Below are 25,292 nucleotides of genomic sequence, written 5' to 3' on the forward strand. Positions count from 1 at the left end.
TGGTTTGTCGTATCTGTGATAGTAGATATTATATGATATATATAATTATATATATATATTTATTAGTAGTATTATGAGAGTTCCTAAGTCTTGCTTCAGCAGAGGCTATTATGTTCATTATTGATGCAATAACAGTTTTATGATGTCATGTATATTACTATTAATACTAATGACGCTCTTGGTGATTCAGAGAATGTCATGAATGTTTGTATTTCATGGCAACGCAGCTGGAGTGCTATGACACCATACAAGGAGACTGAAGAGTCCATCTAGTCGACTCGTATGGTACAAGACGTTGCTCGGGATTAAATATGCGCATGGGGAGAGAGGAAGTTCTTTGACTATACACTAAAGGCCAAAAGATACGCTACCCCCCTACCTTCATGAATTACTTAAAAGCTATCAAAGATATGTTAGAAGGTATCAGTTTACAAGAAAGATTAACAACACAGTTTAATGCAAATCACGAAAAAAATGTTCTCAAATGTATTCATATTTAGGTGAAATGCATCTTTTCAGAAGAGTTAAATTGTATTATTTTCGACCATGCCGAGATATACAAATAACAGTGATTTAGATGTCCAAAGAAAGGCTGAAATAAAAGTCTGCTTTGAGACAAGATAAACCATTTAAAGTCACCATTTTTCAACTATTAAAACAAGAAACAACTGTTGTAGAGTGTGTAAAATTGTAAAAGAATCATTCCTATGATTTCAGTCTCTAAAAACATTTTCTGCTGATTTGCATTAGTGAAAACAAGTAAAACGTGTCTATGATATTGTTAAAAATGTTTAAGAACATCTAAAATTGTCTTTGTTGACATGTTTGTTTGCAAAGTAACATTTTTCACTTTCTGTTTACACATAGCAATATCAATCGCCAAAACGCAGCAATCTTCAAGCAGTATTTACATCCATTTCACATGTAGAACGATTCTATAGGGTACAAAGAGAGACTAGAATGCATGATATGATACACAAGCACAATATTCCACCACTTGGAATAAGGATCAAACCACACATATCTGCAGCTAAAATTGATCTCAACATCATTGCGCCTTACCGACTTCTGTCCTCACCACCATGGCAAATGGTGAAACCACAGGTCGATCTTACCCTCACCAAACTCAAAAAAGTCTGAAACAAATCCTTTGGTGTTCCAACAGGAATACAACCAGTTACGTTCGAAGTATAACACTCACAGATCCATCTTCACAGACGGATCCAAGGACGATGGCCAAGTTGCCAGCGCTACAGTCATTGGAGCCAAGACTGTCTCCTCTAGGATCCCCGACAACAGTTCCATTTTCACCGCTGAAGCCAAAGCTATCTTCTCAGCTCTGACCTACATTCAACAGCAAAATCAGTCCAAAAACTTCATCGTATTTACAGATTCATTATCCTGCCTTCAAGCACTTCTAAACGTGACTTCAAGTCACCCAATCATCCTGGACATATTAGAACTGTACAACGACCTTTCTACTAGCCAATATGACATCATCCTCTGCTGGTTGCCGGGTCACGTCGGCATAGCAGGTAACACTAAGGCCGATGCTGCAGCAAAAGCAGCTCTTGAAAAGCCCCTATCTCCACTGCTAATCCCGTACAGTGATTTCAAACCCACTATCAAAAGCTATACTCGGGACTTGATGCCAAAAAAGGTCGGACACCCAAGTAGGAAGAAACAAACTCCATGAATTGAAGCCAACAGTCGGTTATACCTGCTTGGGTTGCCAGTCAAGACGTGATGAAGTAATTTTACGACGATGTCGTATTGGCCATAGTCGGTTTACACATGACTATCTGCTAAAACAGATGGGAATGGATCCCCCATATGTCTCTCCTGCGATGAGGCTCTCACCGTCAAGCATATTCTGCTTGACTGTGTGGATTTTACATCTGCAAGGGACTCGCATTATCACGCAACCAATCTGAAAGATCTGTTCTCCAGCGTGAGCGCTCATCTGATACTAAACTACCTGAGGGAAGTCGATCTATATCATAAAATGTAACTGTGTAATGTCAATAACGAATGTATCTGCTTTTCAATCTAGTGCTATGACATTCTCTGTTCTAAAATGACAACGTAATGAATGTATGTCTTTGAAACGAAACCACTTTGTACTTACAATGTATATTAATGCAGACTTGTTCTCGTCACTATATGGCTGGAATAATGCCGATGTGACGTAAAGCCCAACTCAACTCAACTCACAAGCACGATAAATATGCCACGATTAACAGCTGAAGAGAGAGTAAGAGCCATTGGGATGTTGCAAAATGGGGTCGACATACAATGATGTTGCCAACGCCCTCAGATGCCACCGTATCACGGTTATAAGACTTATTCAGCGCTACAGACAGACTGGGGTCACCATAGACAGACCAAGAACTTGACGTCCACGCTACACATTGCAGCAGAAAGTTTCATCCTCACTTGAGTAGAGTTTTAGAAATTCACTAAGGAAGAAGGATAACGTTCCTTTTGGCGTTATGTGTATGTGGAACATGAAACGCTTTCATTCATATGTAATGGAAGTCAACGTCCTCTCCCAAGTAATATAGCCGAGAGCCTCCTACGTACCACCCAGGGTTTATGCGCAGATGTTTGATATTTCATAAAAAATCAACGAGAGGGAAAGGGTTATAACTTATTACAGAAAGAAAACATTCTGAAACAACAACAGTTTTTTACGTTTCAGCCATGCTTTCCTTGAACCCAATAACACGGACGTAAAATATCTCTTGTTTAGTTACATGCCCGCTGACTTGAAAACTGGATTCTTTAAAGCAATGCGACGTAGTGGCATTAGCCTCAGGGGCTTCTGGCTCACAAATACCAATGTTGCTGAGTTGGATACATTTTAAATATGGCCATTTGAATGAGTGAGTGAGTGAGTGAGTTTAGTTTTACGCCACACTCAATATTCCAGCTATATGGCGGCGGTCTGTAAATAATCGAGTCTGGACCAGACAATCCAGTGATCAACAGCATGCGCATCGATCTGCGCAATTGGGAACCGATGGCATGTGTCAACCAAGCCAGCGAGCCTGACCTACCGATCCCGTTAGTCGCCTCTTACGACAAGCATGGGCTACTGAAGATCAATATTCCAACCCGGACCTTCACGGGTCTGGCCATTTGAAATTGTGCAAGTGATATCGGCAGTATTTATGAAAGTATATTTAAAACATTATTGATAAAAGGGACATTAAATGACCTTAAACGGGATGACGTTTATAAACATCCACATAAGAAACTAACTAACCCACGCGTGGCTCACTTCCCGATAATAAACAGGACCGTGTGTTTTTATTGTATATTTATGAAGGACGTGGTTTGTATGACGGTAAAACATGTTTCTATCATGTTCTATCCTTTCTGGAAATTTGAACACACGCTCGCGACTTGATGGCGTCGTAAGCAGCAATGGGTCTAGTAAGTCGTTTCCCATAGATGTATCTGGGCAAACGGTATTTGACGAAATGATACAGCTTATCAACGAGAGAAAGGGACAATATGCTGGAAGTACCAAACAACCTTCCTCCTCCACGTTCAGAAAATGAACAATATGGCTGTTTAGTAGGTTATCAATATCTAAAAACGGGTAAACATTTTTAAGGCTTGTAAATTTTATCAACTACCCCATGGGAGCTGTAAATGATGTTTAGTGTAGCCCTGAACCTTCTCCTGCTGTGTTTTATTGCACGATAAGGAGACCACGAATAGCGCCACGAGTCGCATATTTCTTCTATGAGACAGTATTTACAATCCTCTTTGAGGAGGTTAATAAAAATAACAAATATTGATCGTATTTGAAAAATAATGATATTTCTAATCATCCGATATTATAATTAGATTTATTACATTTTACTGCTGCCGCAGAAACCTCCTACAACTCTTCGTGAACATGAACATTTCCTTTCAAACCGTTATCTCCAAATCTTGATACAGATATACCGAGTTCGGGAATTCAGACAGTAAATGATCTTGTATGTTATTCTCGAACGGTCCTCAGTAAACAGTCTGAGTGCAAACAGTAGAAGATATCAAGAGAAATATTTAACTATAAACCTGCAGGGTTAATTATCAATTTGACATATTTACTAAAAAAGGCTATAACCGATTCACATCGCTACCTCGAATGACGGCTGAATAGATATATCAACGAACAATCAAAGCAATGATTTCGATTGCAAGAGACCAACCATTTATTGCACAAGAGATTATGACGAAGAAATGGCAACGCTACTAGTATTTTGAGAAATGGAAACTTGTCTGAGGACAACCTGTAAAGAGGTGTAGGGGATGGTAGGACATACTGGATATATGGTGAATGAAGATTTCATTTGTATATTTGTATAATTGAATACACATACATTCACCGGGGCTTGTAACGCACAAATCTGGCATCAAGGTATATATTGTCACTGATTGAGCCTTAGTACTATATAGAAGAAAAAGGATGTACATCAAGTTCGATATCGTCAAATATCAAAGTGTGAAACACGACTCCTATTTTACTTAACATGTTACTCGTTATGTTGGTACTATAAAACTGCATTTTCATTAATCACTGAAGTGAATAAATTGGGTACATACGGTAATTCAACACGGTCTCTGAAACTCAAGCAGTTGGTGGATATATACGCGATAAAGAACTGATAGCAGTGTAAAACAACATGACACCTCTTCTATAGTATTATTATCCAAACTTTATTACCCTCATAAAAACACCGTCCTAAACTTGTGTAAGTTATCTCAGGATTGCTGTGTAGTCTTATTTTTTACGGTTATTTTGGGAGAGGTCTATATATAGGTTTATATGTGCCCGCTGACCAATCCCATGCCTCTATGAAATGATGTTTAAACACCAAGGCTGCTTTTTTGAGTCAAGGAGGGTTCTTGTGAAAACGGCTACCACCTATGGAGAAAACGGAAAGAAAATAACAAAATTGTCTTGTATCATTCAGTTTAAATTTAATTCAACAGTTGAAATGTGTAACTTACATGACGGACAAAGTAGCACTTCTAAGCATGGTTTCTTTAACAACTATATAATACTGAGGGAAACAAATAAGGGAACACCACTTCATGGCAGTGTTCCTTTATTTATTCTCAGATTTCCACATACAGCTCTATTCAAAGCTGGTGATGAAAGTTGGAAAATATTAAAGGAACGCTTGAATTTTCATGTGTTCCTTTATTTGTTGCTCTTAGTATACGGCGACGTTTGGCTACATACGTATAGCTTGATAACCGTATACGGATCGACACCGAAACGTCGCCACATATAGTTATGATAGGCTGACTGACTGACTGAGTTTGGTTTTAAGCCGCTCTTAGCAATATTCCAGCAATATCACGGCGGGGGACACCAGAAATGGGCTTCACTCATTGTACTCATGTGGGGATTCGAACCCGGGTCTTCGGCGTGACGAGCCAACGCTTTAACCACTAGACTACCCCACCGCCCCAGTTATGATAGGAGTTGTAATCCATACAATTCCTACTTTGTCATTACTTTGTCAACTTCTAAATCAACTCATATGACCATCAATAATTTAATTCGGGCCATCCCAAAAGATGAAACGCTCAGTGTGTCAGTGGGGTATCTGTATCAAACTGCGGTATGATATCTCAGAGGGGTAGACCAATATTCGGCATACGCCCCCCTCTCTCTCTCTCTCTCTCTCTCTCTCTCTCAGGAATGATATTTGATATTCATCAAACCGATGTCTACATGTTACCAAGGAGCGTAATGACAGTGCCGTCACAGACTACATTGTATTGTAATGAGCTATCATTAGAACTCTGGCACGTATGGGCACTGGACTGCTTTGACTGGGATCCCGTCCTGCTGCATGGCAACATATGACCAATCCTCAAACACGTTCCTCTCACTAATTGTGACGGTGTCAAGTTTCGCGCTATCTCATGTCAATTTCACTTGATAAGTACGACTTTGCAACACATTGTTTACCATTCATGGACGGAACCGCCCTCGGAGTATTATCTGTCTCAGATTTCACAGCCAAACATATCCATTTCAGCCACTCATGTCCAGTGTTTTAGTGAGATACATGTCGTGGTGCCATGGCGCTGTTGGTGTTCCTCCTCGCCTTGTCTTTGGTAAATGGGGACTATAACGTCAGTCTTGAGGAGGTTTCTTCCGTGTTTTTACCGACAACTGGACGAGTGTGGGATTACAAAGTCGTCCAACGTGCGTCCTATGACGCCGACAACAAGATCCTATACGTTGTTGGTAAGTCGGCGGGGCGGGGACGGGGTGGTTTTGGCAACGTGATCAAAGTTTTCGATCAAACCTAAGAGTGTTTTTGTTACATATATGTGCACAACACGCTTAGAATCCCCCGTCGTGTATTTGTGTCTTTCTTTAAACTCAAAAGTTACCAAAAAAACTCTCTCTTTCACTGCTGAGCGATTCGTTTTATTACAAACAGCCAAATTATGTATAAGTAATACTGTATACTTATTGGTAAATCAGAATTTTAGATTTTTGTCAAGTGAACAGTATTGACAGCGTCAAGTGTCCTTTAACGAGGCCTGTATGAAGATCACCGTGACCTCACTCCACGCTCCACATATCAGTTTCACAAAAACGCTTGGCAATACTATTCGCCTGATTTAGCTTTCAGCGCATGGTATGATGGGGTCTGTTGTAGTGACATCCACCAAAGTAGAAGGTCTCTTTGTTTCTGAATGTACTACTCGAAGGAACTGTTTCATTTGCATTCAAGAAGCTAGAGAGTAACAAGAACCATTGGATCTTTCATGGATGGCTAATTTCTTTAGTATATTATGATGTGCCGTTTCGGTATAGCCTGTCACTTCTGCATGACAATGGTATAGGAATTTGTACCGAAACGTCATCTTACCGTTCCTGTTACCTCACAAGAAGTTCAAGAACACATTAATATTTCATACATTTATTATTCATGTGTCATGTATTGACAGATTAGCTACAGTAATATCGTGGAATCACAGATTCGCCATAGTATTAACTCCAATTGCTAGATAGGCACTGTAATCAAATCATTACAGAAATGGACATAATAAGCTAATCAAAAACATTTTTTGTGTACGATATCTTGACACATAAATGAATAACTCAGCACAATTTCAAGACATTACGTGACCATTTGCAGTCCATTCAGTATCTAGTGTGACCACCACGAGCGGCAATAACTGCAGCATAGCGTCTATGCATTGAGTGCACCAATCGATTGATGAAGGCCATTGGCACCTGGAACCACGCACACTCTGAGAAAGGCCTGGCACAATAAATCGGCTGTGTTCGGCCTTGGTATGACATTATTCAGTCTCCTCTGAATTTCATCCCAAAGATGTTCAATTGGGTTTAAATCAGGACTAAGGGCTGGCCACTGCATAATGTTGACGCCGTTCTGCTGTAGGAAGTTCCGTGTAGCTCAGTATGGGCCCGGGCGTTATCATGCTGGAAAATGTTGTTCCGGTGACGTTCGAAATGTGGTATGACGTGGGGTCTGAGTGCATGGTCGATGTAGCGCACCGCTGTGATGCCGCCTCCACTCCCTGGAACACCACAGGACCCACTCTCTGGTTCAGGCCGATCATTTGCGGTGTCGGTGGCCCGGAAACGTTGCTGCAGCCTGTAGATGGTCCGGACGTTGACCTGGAAGTGGTTGGCAACGGCTTGTGCAGAGTGGCCAGCTTCAAGTCTTCCTAGCGCCTGGTTCCCCTAAGCTGTCTTGAATCGCGGCATCCTGCGGACGTTGTAATGTGAATGTTTCAACCAGGTTTGGGTGCATTTTATAGGGCTGGTCCTTGTGAACAGCACGTGCAGCATGAGTTGCATGAAAAACATGGAGAACACCGTACCATCTCCGAGATCAGGTTGCGTTTTTGAGTCCATTTCCTGGGTTCAAGTCTGAGTTGGGGAAGGAATGTCTTTGCTCAGGTAAAGATGGAGATGTTGTCAAAAATATACAATCAAAACATTAAATGAGTTTACAGTTATCCGTTTCTGCGAAGGAAAATTCCAAACTGACGTTTCTTTTGCTGCTGAGTATATATCATTAATTGACGGAATAACTGCAGCAATATGCAGAGAAAGATCTAAAACTACTGATCGGTAATTTCCGAGAATAGGGTATTCTCTAGGTTCCTTTGAGAAGGTACAGCTATAGCCCAAGCATGTCTTCATGTCCGCTGATAGCACAATAGCAGTTGGCGTTGGCCATTCGGCTGGGTGTATATGACCCTGACAATGGCATAAAACTAGACTCACTGACCAATTGACCTTCACTGCAGGGGGACTTAGCAGGTTCGTGATTGATATGAAGACCCCCTCGAACCTCGCCCCGGTCCGTGCTGACACCTCTCAGCAAGGTAACGTGGAGTACACCGACATCTCCTGCTGCGGCAACTACTTCATCCAGACTACTCACGACATCGCTTTTCCACCCAACGGAACGGTCAAGATATTCAAGAAGTTCGATGCCAGTAGACCAACGGAAGAGATCTACTCTGCCCAAGGTAAAGGGAAATAATAATCTGAGGGCTGTGGAGGGTGGGGATGTTTTGTGGGGATATTTGTAGTTTATAATTTGCGAAAGTCTGTTCGGTGTCACAGCTTAAAAACTGTTTATATTAATCTTTGAAAAATGGAGCCGAAATGCTTTCCTGATTTCTCCCAGGACTATTAATGGTATGTCTAAGTGGTTATGTCTTTATGGATACTTGACACCAAACCAATACTTGTTCACCTACAGTTGGCGAGAACCCGAGTAGTGTGAAGTTTCTGCCTGGGTGTCGGACAGCCATTGTCACTGTGAAAGGAAGTGCTTACAAATCCGGAAGTGATTTCATTGACCCTAAGGGCAAGGTCCTTCTTGTCCGACTTCCGGGTGCCAGGTACCCTGGGAGCTTCGCCAGCAACGTTGACATCACAGCGTTGGATTTCACAAAGTTTGATGACCGGTTAGTGATTGTACGTTTCCCACTTCAGAATACCATGGTCTGGTCATTGAAATGAAATTGTTTGCCTTTTAAGTGTCAAACACCCCACCTTATGTGTAGGTGGGTTATTTCCACGAGAAAGTTTCCAATGAAGCCTCGGTATACAGCAATAGTGAGGTAATATGGTTTTACGCCGCTTTTAGCAATATTACAGCAATATCACTGCAAGCGACACCGGAATGGGCTTTCCACATTGTACACATGTAGGGAATCGAACCCGGGTCTGCGGCGTGATTAACGAACGCTTTAACAACTAGGCTACCCCGCCGCCCCGTACACAGCAATACAGAAAGGACAAGGTATGATAAGGGTGGTTTTTGGCCCACAAACAGAATTGGCTGAACACATGTTATTTGTTTAGACAAGATGGCTTTGCATAAAAAAGCTATTTTTTAAATGATCTGAGGCCATAATTTCAATGCAAAGGGGCCAAAAATGGGTTTTATCAGTTCCCATGAAAAAATAACAAGAAATCTGAAATATCAGTGTGCCATAATGACTTATATACAACTATCAGTTTATCTACATACAAACAGTATCAGTTTTGCAACAGGTATTCATGATGAAGAAACATGTCAACATCAATCATAAGGTTTTAACTTCAAGGGGCCAAATTAGGGTTGCAATCCATTGTGGACAGTAATTCAATTACTTGCCAATCGATTACAAAAAAGCTCATTATTCACAACTTTCTTTGCAAACATACACTATAGGTCAATTTTACAACATGTACTTATGATAACCAATCATGTCCCACAAAATATCACAGGGGGCCCATTTTAGGTCTAATTACATTTTGGGCACAGCTTGATTTTAACAAGTAAGTGTTAAAAGTCAGTATTCACAACCGTTTTTAGCAAATATACAGTAAACATCTCATTCACAACATGTTATTACAATAACCAATCATGTTGCACTAAAAATCACAGGTCTTGACCTCAAAGGGGCCTATTTCAGGTGATATTACATTCTTGGCACAGCTTTTTTTAACACCATGTAAGTGTTAAAAGTCAGTATTTACAACATTCTTGCAAATATATACAGTAAACATCTCATTCACAACATGTTATTACAATAACCAACCATGCTTCCCTAAATATCACAGGTCTTGACCTCAAAGGGGGCCATTTTGGGTGAAATTACGTTCTTGGCACAGCTTGATTTTAACACCATGTAAGTGTTAAAAGTCAGTATTTACAACATTCTTGCAAATATATACAGTAAACATCTCATTCTCAACATGTTGTTATAATAACCAATCATGTTGCACTAAAAAGTACAGGTCTTGACCTCAAAGGGGCCTATTTCAGGTGAAATTACATTCTTGGCACAGCTTGATTTTGACACCAAGTAAGTGTTAAAAGTCAGTATTCAAAAATCTTCAAAAAGTAATTATTCACAACTCATTCACTGCAAAGATATATAAAACATCCACTTTCACTCTTCATCCACATGGTCATCAATCTCTGAATCAGTTTCTGAATCACTGTCAAGAACTGCAGCATTCAACCGTGTATCACTAGAGTTGCTGGAAACTGGCATATTGTTTTGGTGTCTGCCATACCCAGATCTTCTCTCAACTGAAAAACAGATGACTTTATATCAAAAGAAAATTCTGTTTTAAAACTTTGATATTATAAATCTATTCAAGGGTAACATTACTTATTTATTTTCAAATGTCAGTAGTCTGGCCTTGAAGGCTTATGCAGATTTAATCACCACTGAGACATCAGTATTTCTGAAATTCTGTCACATTAAATTAGAAAATTGAAGAAAAAATATTGGTTATTTTTTAGCACTCATATTATGCTTACCTTCCACCTCAAGTTTTAAGTTGTCATCTTCATGAAATGACACTCCTGAAATCAGTCCAAGCAAATTTCTCTTATCTGAAACAAATATTTGAAATCATAAAAGAATTATCATTATGTTCAAGAAATTGGTGCTTTCTAATTTTTCTAATGCTAAACATGTCAATAGTATAGTTATATAGGAAGGAATTGACCTCCAAAAGCATAATCAATTGTTGAGGCCACTTTTGATCAATTATAGATATAAGATAAAACCAGCTGTTAGAGCACATGAAAACAAAGGTAATCAGTCCTCAGTTTTAATATGACAATTGAAACCAATAGTCATTGATTCTGTAAACATATTTTTAAGAAGAAATGGTGAACGCTTTAATTGATTATGTGATTTGGTTATCGGTAATTGACTGGCAGCCCACAAAATATCCATAAACTAATTATTTGTTTGATCAGTGCACCACTAATTAACAGCTCTGGACAGTTTGTAAATATTTACTTAAAGAAATTACCATACTAACATTTTGAAACAATGCTTACCTTCTACAGGTTCTTTATTGTGTGGGAACAAAGTGGAAAAGTTAGTGTCTTTAGGCTTAAACAAGATTTACATGATGTTAATTCAAGTTTGTTTGAACAGTGTAACTTACATTAGCAAACTTAAGAATTTTTGTTTACAAAATTTGTATTTCATGTGCACAAGTTTTGTCAGACAATTTACAATGCTTAACTTAACTTTTGAAGAAAAAAAAAGAAGAAAAGAAAAAAAACATTAGGATTTGAACCTGAATGTCTGATAACAGAAAAAAAAATTGAGAGGCCATCACTGTAACCACTAGGCTACAGATTCTACAGTTACTATTTGTCACTTTAAGCTTATATATTACACTTTGCAACAATGTGTCACTTGACGTCTGCTTGCTTTTCATAATCTGCTAGACCTTGATACAATGTTCTTATTCTAACAATATTAAATGTAGCCTGATATATCCTAGAAAACATCAAGGTACATTATTTTTGTTAAAATGTGTATGTTTATACACAGTTACATCCAGTGGAATGCCAGTGTTATTTGACAGTGACAGGTGACACAGAGGGGTTTGCTAAACAGATGATAGAACAAATATGATAAAATTCTAGCATAATTACAAAGATTCTCACCTTTAGAATGCTGCCTGATCATATTTTGAAAAAATCTTCTGATGTCTTCTTATTTTTCCAGCAGTGATCAACAGGGTCTCCAAAAACTACCCTTGTTTACCTCAAAGTAATCAGCCTTGAGAGTCCCTTACGATATTGAAGTTTTTTAATAAACATGTTTGATAAGTTCATTTTAGTGCTCTAAAACATTCAAAATAGTAATGAATCATGGTATAGTTGTGTAAATGTGACGGATAGTTTTCAGAGATATTACATTACGCCAATGTTTATTTTTGAGATGTTGTATGGGGCAATTTCATACAACAGAAAAAATGTACTTTTTTAAACATTTTGATATGAGCAAAAGCGTGACCCACCACAATATTTTAGGAGTGCATTCTAATTTACTCTCTTCATGTGTGGTGAAAAAATTGGAATGGGTCAAGCTTTTTCTCACACTTTTTTATCACTCTGAAAATATGAAAATGCAGGTTTTTCGAAGATATTGTAAAATAGGTTAACTTTGAGGTCTTCAAAGAAGAAAAAAACAGCACTAAAACATACAAAAAAAACATATGGAGGTAATTTCAACAATTTATTTAGCATTTTTTATGCTAAAATGTCAATGTTCCAGAGGGACAATCTAACAACCGAAAATCACATAAATGCTGGTGGAGTATTTATTACACCATATTCTGGCTGTAGGTGATATGAAGCTCTTCACACTTTCACGTAGAGCCACGTATTGAAAAACAGAAATTCCAATATTTTATGACCGATTCAGTTACTTCTCACAGCCGTGATGAGCATCATGTTGAGGTAAAATGTAAACGAATTTTGAAGCTACCTGCCAGGGAGATGGTGATGTATACTTATATCTGTAAATTCTTCAGGGTGTCCGTCAGTACACCTACAGGTCCATGCGAGAATACACTCAGGGTATATTGTCCGGTACACGTCGACATGTATTGTATCATACCTTGTCAAGGCAAGGGGGCGGTGGGGTAGCCTAATGGTCAAAGCGTTGGCTCGTCACGCCGAAGACCCGGGTTCGATTCCCCACATGGGCACAATGTGTGAAGCCAATTTCTGGTGTCCCCCGCCGTGATGTTGCTGGAATATTGCTAAAAGCGGCGTAAAACCAAACTCAGTCAGTCAGTCAGTGTCAAGGCAAGGTTAGTACAGAGAAGCAGGCTCTTACTGGTGTGACCAGAGACCATATAATAGAGGGACGGCCCTCGAGCCAATGCGCAAAACCATCAGCGCTACGGCTTGTACTGCGCAGCCTATCCGGAAGCTATTATATGGTCTCTGGTATGACGTTTTCGAAAACTTTTCCTCAAAGGTATCCAAATGTATTTGATAACAGTTACTACCTTCAGAACACGGTATGGGGTGCTTTTAGGCAGGATGGAGGCCTGTGTGAACAAACATTACGTCTATGACAATCCCGTATTTTAAAAATGTTTCTCAAAGAAACCCGAAACAGCAATTATTGCAGAAGACAGTTTTAACAATACACAACACAGTGGACAGAAGAGAGTAAAGAACACGCGGAAAAAATACCCAACACGAACGATAACATGACTTAATATACAAACACTAAGTAGAACCCTGAATATGTTTAGCGATAACAGCGTGGTTAATGGCAGAAGCTTCCAGACCTAACTGAGACCACTGTCCACGGTATTCAGGGTCAACGAGCTGCTCAGCGGTGGAGCCAGGTTTGTGTACCGGGACCGTCACAACAACTTCTCCAATGACGTCGACCCGAGCAAGATAACGGTGACGCCGGACGGGAAGACAGCGTACATTGGTCTGCAGGTATCCAAGGTCACGCATGAAGCATGATTGTAAGGCAGCTGAAGGGTGATTGTGTTCAAGGCTTATCTTTCAATGTGTTAGTGGTTGCATGTACTTGGTGATTGTGTTCAAGGCTTATCTTTCAATGTGTTAGTGGTTGCATGTACTTGGTGATTGTGTTCAAGGCTTATCTTTCAATGTGTTAGTGGTTGCATGTACTTGCCTGACCTATGGGCGATGTTATTGTTCTGGCCCACTGAGATACCATGCCGCAGTTTCACATGGATAGCCTACTCAGACACAGTATATCGACACCCAGTCTTATATGAAACAGTAAGAACCTGTAAGAACCATATGTTAACGTCCTGGGCCTTCTTTCCCAAAACATTTATGTGATCGTAAGTCATTAAGGAAACCTTAGGGCAATGTTAAAGAATGGAGTTAAGGTTAACCTTAGTAAAGTTTGCTTCGTGAAAAGAGCCCCTGGTATGACGTAACAGTGAATCGAACCACAGACTTTTCTCTCTCCGGGCATGGAACCCCTTACACCATGGTGACTGGTTAGTGAACGCAGGAGGTTCAGTGCCGAGCAATACTGTTTCTGTAGTGTGCTACTATCATCTCCTTGAGATGTTATACTTACTCAGCATTTTCCGAGCCGCATGCAGTGATCTTTCTATCATGATAGGAGACCAATCGACTTCGAGCAACGTTACACGCAATCGGAGAAGAATCAGTCAGTATGATCTAAAACTGTCACATCCAGATCCTTATCTGAGGAAGCTAATAAAGTATTGTTGATTTGATATCCATTCCGACCGGAATCCTGGAATTAGTTTGGTTGGAATGACAAACTTGTGATTGTTTTTCCGAGTGATATATACATATACATACGTCGGAGGACTCGGAGGCGAAGTTACCATTTAGCTATTCTTGACAAAATACCTACCTCTTTGAAGTAATAACTTGTAAAGAAGTTATGAAAGCAGTACATCTGTAACCATGTGTTGTGTTGTAGCGCACTAACGCCGTGGCAGTGTTGGATGTCAGGTCCGGCAACATCGTCAGTATCCGTGGTCTCGGACTAAAGACCTGGAGGAACCTGTTTATGGACGCGTCAGACCAAGACGGGGGTGGGTACCGAGAACTGGCTAACTGGAGACATTATTTGGGACATTATAGCAGGACACACTGCTGGCATACACCCACAGTGAACGTCGCTGTCGGTCGGGACGTCGGTCAAATACATCAGTCATATTGAAATTCATCAGTCATATCTACTAATTAATATTACATAGTGTGTAAGGTAAATACATTAAGATATGTAAATTTGTGAAATATAAGTTGAACCTGAGAAACGCGATGTGATCATGTGGTAATATTTAAGGTATCAACATGAGGGAGTGGCCTATCTATAGCTACTACCTCCCTGACGGTATTGAGTACATGACTCACAACGGCAACAACTACATCGTCACAGCCAACGAGGGCGACGATTACGACTACAGCGATATGATATCATGGAAAGAGGAAATGAGAGGGAGAGAATTTGTTGAAAGTAAGATCTAGCTTTCATATTTCTTTGTAGGATCAATCATATATATTCATGGTGTATGCTTTACATTTATATTTACAACTTGAAGGAAACATGGTTAATCAGACTACTATCGTCACGGTTTGTATATGTGGTTGGTTGTTGTGTGACGTCGCTCTCGGCAGTTTCCAAGTTAATGACGGCGGTCTGTAACTAATCGGGTATGCGCCAGACAATCCAGTGATGGACGTCATGAGCGCCAATCTGTGTAGTTTGGATACGATTTCAAGCATGACTTAAATGATCGCGTCAGACCCGTCAGTTGCCCCGTACGACAAACACTGGTTGTTGAAGACCAATTCTAACCCGAATTCTGTAGGGAAGAAGGGTCAGGACCACCAACAGACAAGCGCCATGAATCATAACAATTGTAGGCAGAGTCCAGTATATCGTGTTTGCCGTGCGTGACAAGAAGACATCTTTCTGCTGCTGAGCCTACATAGATCAGATATAATAGTTTAGGCATGCGTCAACCTGATCATAGACCTGAATTGTCTCTTCCAACGCCACTTCTGTTCACAAACTAATTCATGTTTCATTGTATATCCCTTTTTTCTCAACTGAATATCGACTTTCTTTTATCATCCAAAACTGTGTTCCGCAGGAGATATTGCTTGTGTGAAATCAGACGATATCTCCTAGGAGATGTCATTTGGACAGTAGATTTTGTACAATGCCCTGACAATGCCATGACGTCATGAACATGATGGCGTAAAAACGCTAGGACATAGCTGCACTGCAAGTCTAATGACAGTAATGTGTTCAGTTATGTACACTTTTCATTGAAAACTGATGAAGAGTGATATTTGATGATAAAAAGAATCTCACCCTCGTGTCTTCTGATATGAAATATATCAACACTCGTTGATAAAAGGAAAAAATTGTTACTTTATCAACTCGTGGTGATATATTTGATATCAAAGGACACTCGGGTGAGATTCTCTATATCTCAGACTGTATCCTGGTTTCAGAGAACATGACAGCTGACAATCTGAGCGAAGAGATGAAGACATGGCTGGCCAGCGATACAATGCTAGGTAACTGGATTATGTATTCTCCGAGAACCAGGAAACCATTGCATGTGGACTTCCGAGACTGAAGCTTTCATAGAATTTATCTAGGATGTTGAGGAAAACACCATATCATGTCCAAATAAGAGATGTTATAGTTGTTTTTATCTGTAGTGCTTTTCAGATTACAGTAATACAAAACTAAACATTGAAATACTCTCTCTTTATTATTCTTTGTTTATTGTCACAGCTTACCTCTGTAAGTTATATTGGTACTAATGGGTTATGTGGGATAACATGCGACCAAGTATGCCAAGTTTGGTTACAAATATACCGAAGACTCTGAAAGTTTGGGTGTTATTAAGTTGACTTGTGCTAGTTGTTACATGAAAAGGGATTTTATCACTTTGATTTTGAAACAATTAATGACATTTGTCTGTAGATGCCAACCTTTTTATTATGTTATAATGTTTCTGTATCCATCCGTATTCCGTTGTCAAGCAGGAGTGAAGTACTCCATAACGATGTTGATTTGGAGATTTCACGTGTGCTTTCCGACTTGATGTGCATTTCGCACACGGGCCCTCCAGGCCATTCAGTGTTTGATCGGGAAAAGGCGATTAAGACAACGATTGGGCAACCTGAAGCACTCGGGCACGTACTTAAAATCGGAACAGACTTATATACATCCAATGAACAAACACAACATAAGGGAGTGAGTGAGTTTAGTATACGCCGCACTCAGCAATATTCCAGCTATATGGCGGCGGTCTGTAAATAATCGAGTCTGGACCAGACAATCCAGTAATCAACAGCATGAGCATCGACCTGCGCAATTGGGAATCGATGACATGTGTCAACCAAGCCAGCGAGTCTGACCACCCGATCGCCTCTTACGCCAAGCATGGGTTACTGAAAGTTCATTCTAACCCGGACCTTCACGGGTCAACATAAGGGCGTGCATGGAAGGAAGTTCCAACAGCAATGGAAGTTGGTGATTAATTAAGCAGCAGGTGTCTGTGAAGCTGTGAAACAATTTACAAAGTTGATAAGAAAATTTAATTAATTGATTCATTGTAGGCTAGATGAGGTAGCTTTAGTCTCTCTTGGTTGAAGGCTTGTTTCAGCGTACATGAAATAATGCTCTTGTAAGTTTGTTTGTTGTTTTAAAACTGTCTTTCTTTTTTGTGATGCCATGGTTTATGGATGCATTGATTTTAGATTTGTAAATCGTTCCACATGATGTGGTAAGGGCAGTTGATGATGTGTTCGGGGAGTGTACGTTCTTTGCCATCCACCTTGCAACCCTTTCTCAATTTGTTGTTTCGTTTGAAGATACCTTTATAATCATGTTGCTGCTGCCGAGGCATGTCTGTTTAGGCCACCTATTCTTTTGGGACATCAAGACATTTAGTAAGAACAGTCATGGAGGTTGTTTGATGGTATTTGTGTACATGAACTCGTAGGTAGGGCAGTTAGAGTCTGAGTAGGCTGATTTTCGGTCAAATTTGGATTTAGGTTTTTACCGTATTGAAAGCAAGGAAAGACCTCAAAACAACAAGGCAGTGTCTACAAAATCAGTTTTGACTGCAGCAACACATATATGGGCGAAACCGTCCGTCCATAAACGTCACAATAAGAGACACCCAAAATCTATCGCCATATCAAACCTGTTCCGTCATGTGTACCAAACTACAGCCCTCGTCACTTGTTTAATACTGTCGCTTTGTCTGTGTTGTTCAGGGAGATTGACGTTTACGACTCAGAACGGAGAAAGCAGTGTCACTACAGGCTACAGCAAGTTTGTCATGTTGGGTAGTCGCAGTTTCTCCATCTGGAACGTCACATCCATGAAGCAAGTGTACGACAGCGGGGACGACATCGAGATGAGACACGCCTATCTCTATCCCGACCTCTTCAACGGGGATGTGAATGGCACCAATACACCCACACAGGACGCAGACAAGACGTCGCCGGGGAGGGTAGTAGTAGTAGTAGTAGTAGTAATAGTAATAGTAATAGTAATAGTAGTAGTAGTAGTAGTAGTAGTAGTAGTAGTAGTAGTAGTAGTAGTAATAGTAATAGTAGTAGTAGTAGTAGTAGCAGTAGTAGTAGTAGTAGTAGTAGAAGCAGTAGTAGTAGTAGTAGTAGTAATAGTAATAGTAGTAGTAGTAGTGAAGTAGTAGTAGTGAGTATCAGTAGTAGTAGTAGTAGTAGTAGTAGTGGCAGTGGTAGTAGTAGTGGTAGTAGAGCAGCAGTGAGTAGTAGTAATGTAGTAGTAGTGAGTGGTAGCAGTAGTAGTGGTGGTAGTGGTGGCAGTAGTGTAGTGGTAGTGGTAGTGGTGACAACAGTGGTAGCAGTGGTAGTAGTAGTGGTAGTGGTGGTGGTGAGTAGTAGTAGTGGTAGTAGTAGTAGTGGTGGTGGTAGTAGTGGTAGTGGTAGTAGTGGTAGTGGTAATGGTAGTAGGTAGTGGTAGTGGTAGTAGTGGTGGTAGTGGTAGTGGTAGTAGTGGTGGTAGTAATAGTGGTAGTGGTAGTGGTGGTAATAGTAGTAGTAGTGTGGTAGTGAGTGGGGTTAGTGAGTAATGGTAATAGTGTAGTAGTGGTAGTGAGTAGTAGTAGGTAATGGTAGTGGTAGTGAGTGGTGGTGTGGTAGTAGTAGTGTAGTGTGCAGTGAGTAGTAGTGGTAGTGGTAGTAGTAGTGGTAATAGTGGTGTAATGCAGTAGTGGTAGTAGTGAGTAGTAGTAGTAGTGGTAGTGATGAGTAATGAGTAATAGTAGTAGTAGTAGTGGCAGTAGTGGTAGTAGTAGTGTAGTAGTAGTAGTGGTAGTAGTAGTGAGTAGTAGTGGTAATAGTAGTGAGTAGTGAGTAGTGGCAGTGAGTAGTGAGTAGTAGTAGTGAGTAGTGGTAGTAGTGCAGTAGTAGCAGCAGTAGGTAGTAGTAGTAGGAGGAAGAGAGGAGAGGAGTATTTGTAGGAGCATCATCAGTATTCATAATTATACAATACTGGTACCAAACCTTAATTCTATTCTATTTAGTAGTAGTAGTAGTAACAGAAGTAGTAGTAGTAGTAGTAGTATTAGTAGTAGTAGTAGTAGTAGTAGTAGTAGTAGTTGTTGTTGTTGTTGTTATTGCAGTAGTAGTACATATAATAACAATGCTGCTCTTCTGGCAGGGTCCTCAGCCAGAAAGCGTGTCAGTTGGTGCCATTGACAGACTCACGCTGATCTTCATTGGTAACGAGTCTCCGGGAACCGTCAATGTCTACTCCATCCTGGAAGGAATAAGGCCACGGTTCGAGTGTATATGGGCCGGGGTGAGAAACACTTCTCTGACCTGGAGCAGTATGTTTACCAGCGAGGACATGCGGGGCGTGGCCCCAGAACATATCATGTGAGTCTCTGGCAGTGCCCAAAACTATTTTGGAAGGCTCGGTGACATGCATGTTTCAGGAATATCATCACGCTGCTGAAATATACAAAACGGTCAAAAAACAGAACAAACCTATGAAAATCAACACTTAGATGAAATGCAAGCAATCCATTGTAATTTACTAAATATTTATGCGTTGCTGTTTTGTGCTACACCAAAACGTTGCTGCCTCATATTGGCAGATTTCTATTAGATTACTTGTTAAGATGGTCAGCTTAAAATGCAACTAAAATCAAACTGATATATTTGTCTACACTTTTAAGGTTTAGGACAAAAAAGGTATGATTTGTTGTTACAATTTGTTAAAGGTAAAGCTGCCCCAGAATTAAACTAAATAATTTCATACGAACAGGTTTTTGGGTGACACCTGGGCCCTTATTCTCGAAACGATCGTAGCCCTAAGATTTCGTAACTTTGATCTTAGCCAACGTGTTAATAATAGGCTTAAGAAGTTCGTAGGGCTACGAACGTTCCGAGAATAGCTAGCCTGGCTTTTATAAACTTTGACTAATTATTGTCATAATGGTTCCGTTTTTATTTTTCGTAAAATCAACATGTTTTCTAAACGAAACACAACACGTATCAACAAACCTACAGCCGTTGAGTTTTACACATTATATGAGCTTCATATCAGTGTATGAAATAAGGCCCGTCCGACCGCCCGATTACGGGCTAGATTTACAGCTAGCCAGCCCGATGGACTGGTAAAAAATTTAGATAACATGTTTAAGATATCCAATTAATTCACCATATCTTAAAATCTAGTGTGGTCTGGTTAAATCCATTTGGGGCTGGAAACATTTTGAAGTTACCAGCCCTGGTGTCTGGCGGTTTTTTAGCATATTTCATACACTGATTCATAGTATCACTATAGTCCGTTTGTCTCAAACTCGGACCGATGAACTTCAATCTAACTCGAAAACTACTAAACATATAATACTCAATGAAACACTGATCATAATCAAAACATCAGACCAACTCTGTGATGCTTTTGCAGAATTTATGTCCTAAAATTAAAAAAGTTGTTTGACAAACTGTCATTAAGATAGTTGACACAGTTCGCTATTTGTTACGAGGGAGGGGTGCAAAGAGAGGAACAGCCAAGTCTTCTGCAAAAAAGTCACAAAGTTGGTCTGATGTTTTGATTATGATCAGAGTTTCAATGTGTAACATATGTTTAGTAGTTTTCGAGTTCGATTGCAATTCATCGGTCCGCTTTTGAGCCAAACGGACTATATCCGTTGATGAATAAACACACTGGAAACATTCCTCACAAATAATTGGGGTGCACATATATGTTTTAATTCAGGTGGAGTTTATATGTACATGTACTTTCATACATGCCTCGCATTTCAGATTCCTGCCAAAGGACAAAAGTCCTACAGGAAAGGAGGCAGTTATTGTGATGGGTACGAAGTCGGGTTCCGTGACGCTGTTGAACGTGGTACTTACAGGTAAAGGTCAACGTCATATATTGAGCACGCAGTGTTTTGGGGTGGGTTTTATAGCAGATGGAGTGTCCTTCAGTATTGAACTTTCATTAATACATCGATAATTGCCCACCTGTTATGTTGGAAAATGAAAACGTAATATACAAACGCTAACCTGAAACACACATCCCCAAATATAGTTACATACGTAAAATTTAGAAATGATGTATCAAAATATTGTAAGTGATGATCAGACATTCCAGTGGTGTTTGTTCAACTGTGTTCAATCCCTCATGGAACTATTGCATGCGATTCCTTGGCATTCGATTGGCTGACCAAACTATTAGTTTTTAGCTAATGTTGCTAAAAGCCGAAAACAATGAAGCCACGCCTAATACAAGCCACTGTTTCATGACTGGCTGGTAACAGAATGGGTGGACTTGTGAGGCATGATTGACGTGAAAAATATTAATGATTTGGCTTTGCATTCTTCGTGTCAATCTTTAAATAAGCACTCGTTCAGGTTGCAAGCGTTGACGTGTTTGTTTATTAGACTGACTGACTGAGTTTGGTTTTTACACCGCTTTTAGCAATATTCCAGCAACATCACGGTGGGGGACACCAGAAATGGGCTTCACACATTGTCCCCATGTGGGGATTCGAATCCGGCTCTTCGGCGTGACGAGCCAACGCTTTAACCATTAGGCTACCCCACCGCCCTTTGTTTATTAGAATGCACTTAGATATGTTTGTGTGTTTATGTAGTTATAGAACTCAAGTGTTGGGTGAAGGTTATGTTATAAACGATTGTTGCATGCGTATTTTCAGGCTTCATATTGTTTTAACATAACCAACAATGGAGTAAACATGTTTGTATTTTAACGCCGTACTCTGCAAAGCACATATGCGCACTATGTGGGAATGTATATATCAGTAAATATATGTTCCACAAACGTTTTAGGAAAATTACCATTTTTGTTGTAGGAACGGTACCTCCAGCTAGTCAGGCCAGTGGTAAGTTGACACTGTGAGCGCGTGGCTGTGAGTGTAGAAGATTCCATATGTCGGAAGTACATGTACGTGTGTGTGCGCGTGTGTGTGACTGTAGTAGAATGTAGTCTTGTTGTTGGATTCTCATCTCAGTTAATCAAGGCACGCTCAAGAAACGTGGCTTATCTAAATTGCATATTTCCAAAAACGACCACATTTACAACATGAAGCAAACACATTAAAGCTTCATACGTTTGTGTCTACGTATATGATATTAAAAAACAATTATTATACAAAATGTCACTAAAATGTAGCTTATTCAACTAACCACACAATTATGTGATACATGACTTCCCATTCCTGTTTTCCAGGCCTCCAGACGAGCCTCCTGCTGCTGTCTGGCATCCTCATCCTACACGAAGTCATGAAGATGCGTTTCTGAACATGTTAATGGATGCTTCCATACCCCGGATTATTTCTGTATTACCCGATCACACTACCACTGGAGGTTGTAGCGCCATATCACACTACCACTGGAGGTTGTAGCGTCATATCACACTACCACTGGAGGTTGTAGCGCCATATCTCACTACCACTGGAGGTTGTAGCGTCATATGACACTACCACTGGAGGTTGTAGCGCCATATGACACTACCACTGGAGGTTGTAGCGTCATATCACACTACCACTGGAGGTTGTAGCGCCATATCTCACTACCACTGGAGGTTGTAGCGTCATATGACACAACCACTGGAGGTTGTAGCGTCATATCACACTACCACTGGAGGTTGTAGCGTCTACCACTGGAGGTTGTAGCGCCATATCACACTACCACTGGAGGTTGTAGCGTCATATCACACTACCACTGGAGGTTGTAGCGTCATATCACACTACCACTGGAGGTTATGGCGTCATATCACACTACCACTGGAGGTTGTAGCGCCATATCTCACTACCACTGGAGGTTGTAGCGTCATATGACACTACCACTGGAGGTTGTAGCGTCATATCACACTACCACTGGAGGTTATGGCGTCATATCACACTACCACTGGAGGTTGTAGCGTCATATCACACTACCACTGGAGGTTGTAGCGCCATATCTCACTACCACTGGAGGTTGTAGCGTCATATGACACTACCACTGGAGGTTGTAGCGTCATATCACACTACCACTGGAGGTTATGGCGTCATATCTCACTACCACTGGAGGTTGTAGCGCCATATGACACTCTACCACTGGAGGTTGTAGCGTCATATCACACTACCACTGGAGGTTGTAGCGCCATATCACACTACCACTGGAGGTTGTAGCGCCATATCACACTACCACTGGAGGTTCTAGCGTCGTATTACACTACCACTTGGGGATATAACGTCATATCACACTACCACTGGAGGTTGTAGCATCATATCTCACTACCACTTAAGTACATAATCATATCACACTACCACTTTAGGACGTAGCGTCATATCCCTCTACCACTTGAGGTTGTAGCATGATATCACACGACCTCACCATTTGAGGTTGTAGCGTCATATCACACTAGCGATGGAGGTTGTAGCACCATATCACACTACCAATGGTGGTTGTAGCGCCACAGCTGTATGACGTCACACAACATGACTCTGTCGGGTGTAGTTCCCAGTTTCACAACGAGTGAGGATGCTTTATGAAGGCGAGAGCCTGATGCGCATCTGTATATCATTCACCCCATGTACCCGCCCACAGTGGTAGTCGTAGGTGTGTTATTTAAGAAATACAGTTCGCTCTACCACCATGTATAGTGTAATAAAACACACTTTTACCCTGAACTATTATAGTTAAAGCACGAGGACGCTTGCGTCCGAGTGCTTTAACGTCATAATAGTTCAGGGAGAAAGTGTGTTTTATTACACTATACATGGTGGTAGAGCGAACTGTATTTCTTTTCTAAGATGCCAAATTTAATACTTTCTAAGGATAATTACGATTAATTTAAGGCAGAAAACAAACGGCGGTGTTGGTGACCTAAATTAAGAATCCTCGCACAGGGCTAACTGGCGCGCTGTTCTATTGATGTGTCTGCCCCCTACGTTAAGACGAACGTTACCAGAAAAACAAATGATAAACAGTTTCATGACGGTTTACGTTCGGATTAAATATCTTCTCTAAAGTATTTTAATTACATCTGTGATTAACGGAAACCATGTGAACGTCGTATTTCTACTACCAACGTATGTTTAGATCAGTACATCCAGACGAAGCTGAATAGTCTAGCGACATTCCACGATTGCATTGTGGGAATGTAAACATTGCGAACGTTACCGTGTCGCTGAAAACTTGCGAGTCGAATTGAGACATTTAAAACGTCAGAAAACATAAACGTAATGTTTCCACCAGTGATGTTAGGTGAGTGAAGCAACTGCAAACCAAGAAACGGGATGCAACGCAGTAGTGTAGGAGGCTGTACGAGGCGATGACAACTGACATGCATCGTGACGTCGCTTACACTGTGACGCAATGTAAAATGGTTCGATTACTAGAGGGCACACTAGAATGGCGCAGTGACGGGATAGCGTCATTCAATTGTTACGTCATCAAAAAACTATACCTTTATTGTCTGATAATGTATTTTTTTTCCGATTGTTCTAAGCGCTAAGCATCTTAGAAATGAAGATAGAAGTATCATCTGCTAACAGAGTAATGATGTGATACCTGACCTCACAGAGAATAAATTATTTTGTATCAGATGAACGGCGTTTCTTTTTTTGTGTATATGGAAAACAACGTATTTCAGGGAGTTTACTAGTGAGAGGCCCATCTGAATTATAGACGAAGAAGAAGAAGTAGTAAATCTAGAAGAAGACGAACTGTGTGTTACCAAACAGATCCGACATTGTCATAGTAGGTGTAGATGTAGCTGACAATGTACGCAGTCGTTACTTAATTCCAATGAGTTCAATGACTTCCAACGAAAACATGGATGAGTTGAAAATACATCCTTCGCAAGCTGGAATTAAAATTAAACACGCCAGGTGCGTTAAGATTGTGAGAACTTCTCCCTGTCCTACACGTGTGTGTATG

At 40.4% G+C, this 25,292-nt stretch overlaps 1 protein-coding gene across 16 annotated transcripts; it reads left to right on the forward strand.

The window, feature by feature from the left end:
- The first annotated feature begins 6,011 nt into the window (after nucleotides 1-6,011).
- Nucleotides 6,012-24,050, forward strand: LOC124292241 (mesenchyme-specific cell surface glycoprotein-like). 16 transcript variants are annotated; one of them, XM_046729295.1, is made up of 14 exons: nucleotides 6,012-6,265; nucleotides 8,314-8,538; nucleotides 8,775-8,982; nucleotides 13,661-13,790; nucleotides 14,788-14,902; nucleotides 15,157-15,327; nucleotides 16,335-16,400; nucleotides 18,117-18,355; nucleotides 19,549-19,766; nucleotides 21,162-21,259; nucleotides 22,220-22,249; nucleotides 22,597-22,981; nucleotides 23,035-23,406; nucleotides 23,717-24,050. In XM_046729295.1, the coding sequence occupies exons 1-12, from the start codon at nucleotides 6,097-6,099 to the stop codon at nucleotides 22,665-22,667; spliced, it is 1,740 nt and encodes a 579-aa protein (XP_046585251.1). In that variant the 5' UTR covers nucleotides 6,012-6,096; the 3' UTR covers nucleotides 22,668-22,981; nucleotides 23,035-23,406; nucleotides 23,717-24,050. The 16 variants fall into 16 exon arrangements, with proteins under 16 accessions (XP_046585251.1, XP_046585250.1, XP_046585256.1 ...); XM_046729294.1 differs by having other exon boundaries at nucleotides 23,035-23,220; nucleotides 23,502-24,050; XM_046729300.1 differs by having other exon boundaries at nucleotides 23,035-23,158; nucleotides 23,471-24,050.
- The last annotated feature ends 1,242 nt before the right edge of the window (nucleotides 24,051-25,292 follow it).

This window comes from Haliotis rubra, unplaced genomic scaffold, assembly GCF_003918875.1.
Source record: "Haliotis rubra isolate DU_JTF1 unplaced genomic scaffold, ASM391887v1 Scf51, whole genome shotgun sequence".
Lineage (NCBI taxonomy): Eukaryota > Metazoa > Mollusca > Gastropoda > Lepetellida > Haliotidae > Haliotis > Haliotis rubra.